General features: G+C 38.8%; 1 protein-coding gene across 1 annotated transcript in view; it reads left to right on the plus strand.

Moving 5' to 3' along the window:
• TXN (thioredoxin) overlaps positions 1 to 10,059 on the plus strand; it is an 11,011-nt gene extending 952 nt beyond the window's left edge. Inside the window, exons 2-5 of the mRNA XM_008568494.1 lie at positions 3,162 to 3,266; positions 3,714 to 3,773; positions 9,354 to 9,419; positions 9,818 to 10,059. Of these exons, the coding sequence (XP_008566716.1) occupies positions 3,162 to 3,266; positions 3,714 to 3,773; positions 9,354 to 9,419; positions 9,818 to 9,880 (294 nt within the window). The 3' untranslated portion in view covers positions 9,881 to 10,059. The remainder of the gene's footprint in view (positions 1 to 3,161; positions 3,267 to 3,713; positions 3,774 to 9,353; positions 9,420 to 9,817) is intronic.
• The last annotated feature ends 2,150 nt before the right edge of the window (positions 10,060 to 12,209 follow it).

The following is a 12,209-nucleotide window of genomic DNA, read 5'->3' on the forward strand; positions in this document are numbered from 1 at the left end:
AAAAAAAAAAAAAAAAAAAGCATTCCCGTATTCGAAAGTTATTGCAAGCTTCGTACCCTCCAGACAGACCGGGAAACCCGGAGCCTAACATGCTGTCCGTACACTGCAGCCACTCAAAAAATGTTTGTTAATTGCAACCAGACAAGGGAGTGGGGAAAATTGATGCTGCTCGAATGGTGGAAGACCCTTCGCAGGCGTTTACCCTTCCATGTCCCCCACTCCGGGAAGGCAGGGGAAGGCGGGTCCTTGCCCTTCTTGGTGCCCTGACCTGTTTGGTGCTGGATGGGTTTTGAAAATGGAGGTTTCTCTGCAGTGATCCCTGATCCTTTTGTTAATTTGATTATTATTGGTTCTCAGCCTTTTCCCCTCACATGTGGATTGTCATTGTCATCTTTTCGTGTCCTTATTTTTCTTATTGGGATCTTCATTTTTTCCTTCTATGACGTTTTATATTAAAATTTGTTTCTCATGTGTTGAAAAGAGAAATCCTTAATCGTGAGTTTTGTTCTACATACTTTTTTCAACACCTACTGAGTGACAAATTATCAGTCTATGCCTGGGGAAGGGAGGGAGGACGAGGTTGTGTTTTCCAGGGGTTGGTAGCCTCATCAGTATAACCTAACAGGTGAAAACCTGTTAGAGAAGCCAGAAGCCCTTTGAGTGGTCTGTATTAGTTGGCTCAGAATCCATACACAACACACAGAAAGTTGATTAGGATTCCTGGAGCACACCGTTCAGTCCTTCCCTGGTTTGGTTATCAGAATTATGGCACCCACCTGCCCTCACCCGTGAAAAAGGTGTACAAGGGTGACGAAATTCATTACTCAAAAGAGCACTACAGCATTAATTAATCTTCAAAATTATGACCTAAAGTCATTAATCGAAAGTTATACGAATTTGCTATTTGTAAAAACTGAATACACCTTACTTTTTAATCCTGATGGGCTAAAATTGGTGCCATTGGCCATCTAGGACAACTCTGTTTCCGAGGAACTGTATTGTTAGTTTAGGCCACTGGGGTCTACTTCGGACATGAGTGGGGATGAGGGACTATAAATGGAATGAAGAAGTCAACACAGTTTGGTTTTTTTTTTTTTCCTTTTTTTTAAAGAATGACTACCATTTATTGAATTCCTGTACACAGGGCACTTTGCTAAATGCTTTACAAACCACTCATGCTTATTACCTTTGGGGTGGGAATGTTCAGGAAAAGAGATGTTAGGCTCTGCTCTTATTTACCTACCCCAACTACATTGTTTTGTTTCCAGTTTATTTATGTCAGTCATGGAGACATTTATTAATACTAATTGTTAGTTTGTGGGAGATAGAAATTGTGATTTGCTTCTTGGTAAGGTGATCTTGAATAATTTTCAAGCTGATATCTCTTTTAGGCAAACTTAAGTATAGGAGAAGAGAATTTGTATGCTGAGTGTGCACATACCTGGCTCTGTAATTCATGTTCAGTTAAGCCAAAAGTTTTTGTTGCGTGCCTCTTCAGAATTTTAGGTAGTTTTGCTTGAATTTGGTTCAGAACTGTTTGGGGAAAACCTTGAGAATGTTTTAAATACATTCTATCTTGAAAGGAATCTCATCAAGTTTTTATTGGGGGTCAGCCATGTTCAAAAAGAATATGTCCATCCAACTGGACACTATCCTTCCTCGACCTCTTATCCTGTCTTCCCTGTATCTTGCAGTAAAGGATGGCTGGTTTGACCCTCTGAACATCACATTAGAGAAGGCTTTGAACGAAATCAATCTAGATTAATTGGTGATGACACGGAAAAGTAATTTCTATGCTCTAACTTACTCTCTGCCGCCTCCCTCCCCCACCACACACACACACACACACACACACACACCTGCCCACACCCAAAAATAGAGTTGATGGATCTGCATAACTGAAAAAATTACAGAAGTCATGTCTTACCATTCTCAAGAACACTGTTTGTATATTGTTTCCCAAAAGCATGAGGTAGAAGTTAGAAGTCTAGAGAAGTAACTGTACTACATGGAAGTTTACATTAGTTTTGTTTATTTATTTACCTTACAGTGTCTTATTTACATTCCTTCTTTACTGGACCAGATCTAATGATTTTTAACTTGTGGTGAAGAGGGATGTTAGATTTATTTTAATAAAACCAATTTATCCAGCATTTTTCACTGAAAGAAAACCTAGACTTTACATGTAGATGTATCTTTGTTGCCCCAGATTTGATTTTGGTTTTGTCAGCACTAACTGCCTAATTATGGTTAAAATGACTCCCTTGTAACTAGAATGTCAGGTTCTTAGGGCTACAGTATCCAGACCATTGTTAAATAATTCAGGGAGGTTGGTGAAAAAGATTTCTTGATCAGTTCTGCTGGGAATTTTATTTAACATGCATTCCTTACTCAAAATAACATCTAAGGAAATTTTCCTTTGAGGAACTAAAACTATCGTTCATTTAATGAACAATGAGAGTGAGTTTTAAGATAAAGGGCAAAAATCAAAGGTTGATAAACGTTGTAAAAAAAAAAAAAGCACAAGAAAATATGCTTATGCGAACAGTGATTTGTCTGAGTGTTGGGAGGTTAGTTTCCTTGACTTTTTTTTTTTTTTGAGCTTTTTACATGTGCCACCATGGTCAATATTACTTTAGTAAAAAAGTGTTAGTTGCTGGGGTTTTTTAAAAGTAACTTGTGATGTTTCGGTTGCAAAATCCTGTGCCTTTGTGACTCCTTCAATTGAAGTGACCCCATCATCAGTACATAAGCATTCAGTCGGTGTCTACCATATACCTATATTTGATGTGGAAACATTTTTAATACAAATGTCTATTTTCATTTTTCTTTTATTCACTTAGTTTGGATATAAATTAGCCAATTCACAATATTTTATAAAATATTCGTGAATGAATATTGACACACTCTATACAATATATCTTATTTCATCTCATCAAGTAACAGTACCAGCTGTGTGTAGGACTTTTTTCAAGCCCGGTTTATTTGGCTTACTTTGGTTTTTTTTGTTTGTTTGTTTGTTTTTTGTTTCTTTGCTAAAAAGTAGGTCCTGAAAGCAGGACCTTCAAGTTGTGCTTATGCCTTTGTGTCATCAAGTCTCCAAGGCTTTTGTGGAAGTAAAACTATTTAACTAACATAAGCTTTTCTTTTGCCCTTCTTAGGATGCTTTTCAGGAAGCCTTGGACGCTGCAGGAGAAAAACTTGTAGTAGTTGACTTCTCAGCCACGTGGTGTGGGCCTTGCAAAATGATCAAGCCTTTCTTTCATGTGAGTATAAGAGATTTGTGGTTTTGGGGTGGTGGTCACAAAGCTAGGGGAGTAGGACAGTTAAAGGGTTTTGTGTTTTGGTTTTTGCTGGATGTTTGGTCTAAAAGTAGCAGCAGAATGATTTAAATAATTTAGGTTAATTATTGAGTCCATTGAAGATAACTTCCAGAAGTTCATTTGGTCTGTCTTAAATGGTTTTGCTTCAAGTTGAAACATGGGTCCTATTTGAAATTCAGGCCTCAAAGTTGATGTTCCAAATTATTTTACACTAGGAAGAATTTGACTCAGAAAATGTATGTCCCTTGTACTTACCTGGTTCATAGTCTAAATTTTTGGATCTTTTACTAATCTCTACTTTTACTGAGTTTCTCTTTTAAAAGCTTGAGTTTATCAACTGCCGCTACTCAGTTCTAAATCTTTCTGGATTTTTCATTTTAAATTTTCCAGTCCCTCTCTGAAAAGTATTCCAACGTGGTGTTCCTTGAAGTAGATGTGGATGACTGTCAGGTACGTAGCTGGAAATCTGAGGTACTACTGAGCTTTTCCTGAACTGCATAGTGCTTGTTTTTGTAAAAATGTCAAGTAATACTAGAAGTATAGTCCTGTCTAAAATTCTATTTCAGAAACACAGATAATTATGCCAACTGTGAGCTTCCAGCATTTATCACATCCTAAAATAAGCATAAAAGTAGGTGGTTAAGGCTATGTACCTTATCACCCACCTTTCTAATTCTACCTAACACTCTGAGATGCTCAGTAAAAAGAAATTGAATTTGCTTATGATCATTAAAGTCATAAACTTGATGGTATTACCAAGTTGTGAAACCACTTTTAAGAGTCTTTGTGAACTTCTAAGGGCACAGGAACAGCTATTCACAAACCTTTTCTAGTCTTGGTTGATTTTGGTCATTTAGAAAACCCAAATGTTGGGCCGGCCCGGTGGCGCACTGGATAGTGCGCCACTTGGGAAGCGCGGCGGCGCTCCCGCCCGAGGGTTCGGATCCCACATACAGACCGGTTCCCGCTCACTGGCTGAGCGAGGCGCAGGAGCAACGCCAAGGGTTGCGATCCCGTTGCCGGTCCCTGGTCCGGTACGGGGGCAACACTGAGGGTTGTGATCCGTTGCCGGACACGGAAAAAGACAAAAGACAAAAAAAAAAAGAAAACCCAAATGTTTTCACGAATAAATACTGAGGTGCCTGAGAGAGCTGAGAGAATTTTGGGAGAAACTCCAGGGTTGGTTTTATTTACCAAATACTTGTTTTGCACTTGATATATCAGGCACTGTTCTGTGTGGTTTATAAATTAGTGATTCATTTAATCCTTGGTGCTATTATCATTCCCATTTTACAGATGAGAAAAACAGGACCAGACAGGTTGTCCATGGGACTGCAGTTAGTAAGTGGCAGGCCAGGATTTAAAATGAGGTGGTCTGGCTTCCTAGTCCTTGCTCCTAACCACCACACTTTAGAGGATGCTCTGCCTTGTGGTGGGTGCAGATAGGGTCCCACACCCCAAGAAATTTGCAGAGACTAATGGTAAAGGAGAGACACAAAGACAGCATTATAGTAAGAGCCAAGAGTCACTAAGTACCTGTTATGTTCCAGGCACACTATTCTAAGCACTTTACAGGTATTATCTCATTTACCTTTGTTTCCTCTTCATCTGGCACACCTGCCTGGCACGCTGTAGAGTTGTGGAATGAATGAACGAATATTATGGTTAAGTAAAGTTCCTGTTCTAGGTGTGTCCCAGAGTTTAGAAAAACCTGACAGTGTAATTGCTCACGTTTGTTAAAAAAAAAAAAAAAAAAAAAAAAAATTATTGTCCTTTGTTTTAATCAAACTTCCACTTACAGTCTTATCTTTTCTATGCAGTCATTTAGCCAGGGGAAATTTCTGGACTTAATATACTGACTGTTACTGACCCTATCAGCTAGCAACTTAATTTTTATTTGAAAGTAATACTACATTCAAGATGCCATGTTTTAGCCCCTTTGCATGCCTTATGCCATTGAATCCTCACAGTAACTATGAGAGTAGTTTTTATTAACAAGCATCCCCGTTGAACAGGCGAGGGGACCGCAGCACAGAAGGTGAAGAAGGTTGATCAAGGCATGACACCGTGCCGAGGACTTCTGTATGACAGAGCTCCTCCTTCACGTGTGCTTGGAGCACACTCATTGTCACCCTGAAAGTGTCTTCCAAAACCTTGAAGTGACCCTCTGACAAACCTTCAACTTTGCCTCCATGTTCTAAAGATAGAGCAGCATAGGGGTTTTAATGGAAGGATCCCTAAACACTTGAGCAGGAAGAAATTATCTTGTAGGTGTTGTAGATTCAAATGGACATTAGGCCTGCACATATCATGTGGTACCCAAGGAAAATAATTTGATATTCATAGGAAAATATGAGCACTAGCCCTTTTGAAAGTGATAGACTGATATTATTATTTCTTTGACAGCCAACAGGTATAATACTTACTTTGTAAATTAAAACAAGAAACAAAGTAATTTAGACCCAAGTAGCTTGCACCCTTTTAGAATGCCATGTGTTTGCATTTTGATTAGAAGAGCCAGGAATGAGTTAATAATAGAAGTGACAAAAGCAGAGTTAAAGTTATTTTGGCTCTACAGAGTGCTAACCTAGAAATCAGTGAAGTTACATTTAATAAGGTTAAATATAGTCCATTTATATTTACCAATAAAAATCTGAGATTGGGCAAAACTATAAGGATGGAGAGCAGATCAGTGGTTGCCAGGGGTTGGGGTAGTGAAAGGGTTTGACTGCAGAGGTGCAGCTGGAAGAAACTTGGGGGCAGTGAAGGAACTATTCTGTGTCCTGATTGTGGTGATGTTACACGATGCTGCATGTGTCACAACTCACAGAACTTGTACACCTTCCAAAAAAAGTGAATTTTACTGTATGTAAATGTTTTTAAATTCCAGAGTATTTATTTAAAATACAGGAAGTGAGATGTATCACTAGGAGTAGGCTAGCTTTCTGATTTTGAATGAGGGGAGTAATAAACTTGGGATCAAGAATGTTTTTAAACATCAAAGGTATAACTACTTAGAAGATTTTTGAATAGTATTCATACCTTTCAAATTACTACAGGAATAGGCTAACTGGTCCATAAAACAAGAAGTAGAAAACAAAAGAAATAAAAATAAAACATTAACTATAGACAGTAAAGATCAAAAGTAGTTATGGAACTATCAGATTTTACTGAGATCCATAAAAGTTTTTTTGTAGATGGATATACTGTGTTTATAGATATGACTCAGTATTATTTAAATGTCAGTACTCCCAAATTTGTCTAACTTCAGTCTCAACCTGACATTTTTGGGAAATTGATCATGATATTCTGAAATAATAGTATAGCCAAGGCTATATAAGTCTATAAATAAAAATTAAAACTATTGTCTTTAACCCAGCAACTCCACTTAAAGGTTTTTGCCCTAGGGGTGTGTCTGAGAATTTATTCACAAGGATATACATAAATTGGAAATAGCCTAAAAGTCCGGTATAGGGGATTAAATTATGGTATGGAATCCTATGTCACCTTTAAAAAACTTTCACACCTAGTGAAATGAGAAAATTCTTAAAGCTTTAACTGAAAATGTACTGAATAAAGACTTGACGGCAGTTTTTACACATAAAATGTATGAACACAAAGAACATTTTATCAAAGCATTAATACCATCTCTCTGTGAATGTTTCTTTTATCCGGTGCTTTTTATGATATATTTCTTGTAAATTAAGCAATTATGGAAATGCAGAAATGCTGATGTCTGGCTGGATAAGTTATATGACATCCAGAATCTGACAACATGACTAGACTATGACTTCCATGGATTGGGACCCTGTGTTTTCTGCTGATAAAGTTAGTAGTAGCTCTTTCACCTACAAGTTGTGATTAAATGTCCAGATCCTGTTGTCTTGCACACCATTACATGTGGTGACAGCTCAGTTCCAACCCCCTGCATGAGTCTATGATTAGAGCAAGTGGGGGAGAAGGTGGCACATGCTTTGCAGACCACTGCCCTTCCACCCTAGATACAAACGAAAACTAAGTCAAACACCCTCTTCCATTGAAGCTTCTGCCAACTGCTTACATGAAAAATGGTATCAAACTGGTGGTTTAAATGTACCAAGTAGAGACGGTAGGGACTGTAGTAAACAGGTAACCAGATATCTCCATTGCCAAGAGGAGTAAGTCTGATGTTCCTAAATATTCAAGTTCAAGAGATACCTGCAAGTGGGCAACTAATTCAAAGATTTTTTTTAAGCACTTGAATGGGCCAAATAACAGATCTGGACCAGATTTAGCTCCATAGTCTACCACGTTTAACCCTCTTAGCTGCACGAGTCCCTCTACCCTTCTAACTGGTCATCTACTCATCCATAGTTCATCCAGGTCTTTGACACAGGCAGGACATAGTCTTCCTTTCAACTCCTAATCCAGCTGCACGAGTCCCTCTACCCTTCTAACTGGTCATCTACTCATCCATAGTTCATCCAGGTCCTTGACACAGGCAGGACATAGTCTTCCTTTCAACTCCTAATCCCTCCTAATCCCATTTTCAATTATGGATGTTTACACTGCAAGGCAATGACTGGAATTGTAAATTGGTGGTGCGCTTAAAATTGTATGATCATTTTGATGAGCATATCCCATGTCCCTGGTAACCTCCCTCTAACTCTTTCAGTGAGTGTTCAGAGCCTGAAACATAGTAGAAGTTCAATAAATATTAGCCATTTTTATTCTAGCCATACTGTCCTCATGCGTGTTCCTGGAACCCGTGGTTTCATGCTCAGGAGGTTGTCCGGCATTAAAAGAAAAAGTGAAGATTATCTGGAAAGAACTCTTCAATAATAGTGCCTACCACCCTTCTGAAAGTCACCATAGTGTTGGTAGTTGGCCTTTCTTTCTCCTGAAAGTTCTGTTTCCATAATCTGGTTCTCACATTTCTGTCTGCTTGGTTGCTGTCCTTTACAGCTTCCGCTGCTTGAATGCCGAGTGATTCTACGTCTCTTTCCCAGCTCTCTTGAGTACCATTTACAATCTCTGTTGGACCTTTTCACCTAAAATGCTTGTCTAAACCAAACCAGTGTCAGGGAATTTTCCTCCAAACCTTGTCTTACAGCATGAACAACATATTAAGAATGAATTATTATAAAGATTTTCACTTAGTGTTCCAAAATTGAGGAATGCTTGTAACTTCAATTACCTTTGAGCTGCAGAAAAAGCTTTAGATGTGATAGGAGCCACATCTAGAGGAGAAAGTGTGTATCAGCTAGCCCAATTTACAGTGTTAGGAGTTTGTCCATTTTTCTCTAAGCAGGGTGGCTCTTCAAAAGAGAGAACATTAGGTTCACCTGGGGCCCAACCTTAACTGTGCTGATTTAAGGGGGCTGGTGGGGGAACCTTACAGTGTCCCTCAGGTGATTCTGCTAATGCAGCCAGGTTTGAGAACCTACAAATAAATTTTAGTTAAACACTGTGTAAACAAGCAAAAAAAGAAACCAGTGTAGAGCTGTCCCTTTAGATTACCATGATTTTGTTCTTGAACACTTTTTTTGGTTCCTCTTGCTAACTTTGGACGTCAGCCCTTTATAGTCCTTATGTATGTACCTCATCCTCAAAATAAAATTGGAAAAATTACGAGCAAGAAATGAAGAAATGAGAGGTGCTAATTCTGAGGAATAGTTAAGATTATAATCCTGAGTCCAATTACAGCAAAATTTGTTATTGCTTCTTTACGGTACTTGAAGTAGCCAAGAACTTGATGGAATTAAACAGCATATTGAATCACTGTAGTATCTGACGCTAGTAGCGTTCTGCCTGATAGTACTTCTCAAAGGAGGTAGATATTAATAAGAATTTTTAATTGAGAATACAACCAGTTTGGCTTTTGTGCTGCCATTCTATTCACTGTATTGATTTCACATGCTAAAAAATGTCCTAGTGCTGAGATGTGCGGTACATAACAGGAAAAGGAATCTGGTTTGGGATTAATTCTGTCCAAGCTCAGTGCTCTTACTCTTGTTTTATCCTCTCCCACGGCTACCTCCCCCTCCCCAGGATGTCGCTTCTGAGTGTGAAGTCAAGTGCATGCCAACCTTCCAGTTTTTTAAAAAGGGACAAAAGGTATGTATATCTCACCTTTAGGAAAACTAACTGAACAACAGGAAAACATGGTGTAAATGAAGAAACTGAAGTGGCTTATCCCTTCACAGTGGGAAGCATGTCACCATTTTCTGCTTTTAAGATTGTTTACATATGTTAAATGTCATCATTGACTTCGCTTTCTTAGGAGGTGTTTGTGTTTTGAGCCTTTTGACTTTTCTCAAGAATTTTTGTTTGTTTTTGGTTTTTGTTTTTAACTTAAACATCCCTGAATCACACAGTTCTTTTATGTTAAATAAGATTATACTTTCTCTTCCCACCCCCAAACCCCCATTTTCCCTTCATTCTATGATCCTACCTTATGTACAAACTAGTGATACAATGCTACATTTAATGTCAATTCAATATTCTCTTAACAGGTGGGTGAATTTTCTGGAGCTAATAAGGAAAAGCTTGAAGCCACCATTAATGAATTAATCTGATCATGTTTTCTGAAAACATAGCCGACCATCGGCTGTTTAAAACTTGTAATTTTTTTATTCACATGAAGTATGGAGATTATATCCACGTGTTGTCTGATTATAAGTGACAATAAAATATTAATTCTACTCTTTTTAAAACTGGTGTCTGAGTAGCTTTCAGAATAAATGAGAAATGGCCATTTAATGTCCTAATTATTTTTATATATGCTCGATCGTTTTTAGTAACCTTGTAGACCACTGTTTATTTTAAATTTTCTATTGGCTACCTTAATATGTGTCTAGAAAAATCTCTTGTCGGGGGCAATGCAGGTAGTAGAGTAATATTTTAAAATTCTTTGTCATTTTTTTGATCCTTATGAACAGAGAAAATAGTGTTCTGTGTTCTAGCAGGTGAATTCTCTATGCTGTCTCAGTGATCAGCATGACCAAAGGTGATGTCCACCTGTAAAGGAATTGTTTATTTCCAGTTTAAGGTTCCTGTACCAAAGGTTGCAGTGAGCTGCTAATTTTGCTAATGACAGTCATGGCTGACTCTCAAGGGAGTTTCCCCAAACAATACCGTAGGGATTTTGATAATCCTCAAAGTATCTAAGAAAGTCCAGTTTTACAGGCCAGATAGAGGTTCCAGCCTGAGCTGTACAGGCTGTGGAAATTACTGGTTATTTCATTCAAAGAACATTATTTCTTGTGTTCGAAACAGCAAGAGACTAGGGGGACAGCTTGAAGAAACAGTTTTCAAGTTTATATAATAATGAAAATCATATAGAATTACGTATGCCAGCATCATCCTTCTATTAATTAATTAAATCTTTGCAACAATCCTATTAGAGGTATGTACTATAATCCCCAGTTATCAGTGAGAAAACAGGCAAAGAGAGGGTAAGTAATTTTCCCCAGCATCACATCTAGTCAGTGGAGAGGCTGGGATTTGAACCAAAGAAGTCTGTTAGCAGAATATGTGCTCTTAACTACTACACTGCCTCTCAGCACAACAATCTGAATAAGCGGTAAAATGATGGGCCCCTTCCCTGGGTTTCTTTTTTATCTAAAATTAGAGTGCTGTACTTAGATGATCTCCCAAAATATTAATCGGATACCTGTTACCGGCCAGGTACTGTGCTAGGCTTGGGATATAGCTGTGAATAAGACATCCTTATCCCTATACAGCTTACATTCTAGAAGGGAAGACTAGTGAATAATAGACGAAAACAAAAAAAGGGCACAGTAACTGGGAATAATAGGGAACCTGCTTTGGATCAAGTGATTGGGGTAGGGTTCTGTGAGGTGACTGTAAGCTGAGACCTGATTGCTGAAAAGGACTCTGACCTGCTAAGAACGAGGGAATCAGCTTTCCATGTCAGAGAACGAAAAAAACAAAGACCTCAAAAAGAAAGAGCTTGGCACATTACAGAACCATCAGAGAAGCATGAAATCAAGCCGGATAGAGTGGCAGGCCCAGTCATCCAAGGCCTTACTTCTTCTGGATGCGATGGGAAGCCAGGGAAGGCTAAGTCAGGGAGTAACGTGCTCTGATACTGAGCTCATATTGGCAGCTGTATGGAAAATGGAAGAGACTAAAAGCTGGAAAACCAGTTAGGTTTTGCAGTTACCTAGAGCAGAGATAATGATGGCTGTGATTAGGGGACAGTGGGGAGGTGATAGAAATGGAACAAAGACTCCAAGGACTGATGGGAGTGGGAACCAAGGATGAATCCCGGGTTTCTGGCTTCTGCACCTGGGCGGTTGGACTGCCATGTAATGAGTAAGATGTGGATTGGAGGAAGCAGGTACTGGTGGTCAGCCAGCCTCTCCAGATAGAAGATAGATGCTTCTGGGGTACACACTTGAATGAAGATGCTGTGCCAGCTGTTGGGTACTAGTTTAGAGCTCAAAGGACAGGTATAGTCTGGAATAGAAATTGGGAAGACATTGTCATGTAAATGGCAGGAGAATCCAGAGTGTAGAGGGCTCAGGACAACATGTAAAGCTCCCAATATTTAGGAACCAAGTAGAATAGGAACTTAACAAAAGAGACTTAAGGGAGGTCATAGAGTAAGGAGGAAAATGAGAAGAGGGTTTTACCCTGGAAGCAGAGCGGAGAGCATTTCAAAATGGAAGGAGTGTCAATTATCAAATGCTGCTGAGAGGCTAAGATGAGGACTAGAAACAGTGGAGGCTGATGATTGCAACAAAAAATGTCGGGAGTGATGGAACAGAAATCACACTACTCATGTCTGTCCTAGAGGAAGTCACACTTGCCTATGAAGAAACCTGTCCAAGGATGATTATCGAATGGTTGTTTATAGCAGCAAAAAAAATTATCTCCATT

The sequence above is a fragment of the Galeopterus variegatus genome, unplaced genomic scaffold, assembly GCF_000696425.1.
Source record: "Galeopterus variegatus unplaced genomic scaffold, G_variegatus-3.0.2 Scaffold416, whole genome shotgun sequence".
NCBI classification, from domain to species: domain Eukaryota; kingdom Metazoa; phylum Chordata; class Mammalia; order Dermoptera; family Cynocephalidae; genus Galeopterus; species Galeopterus variegatus.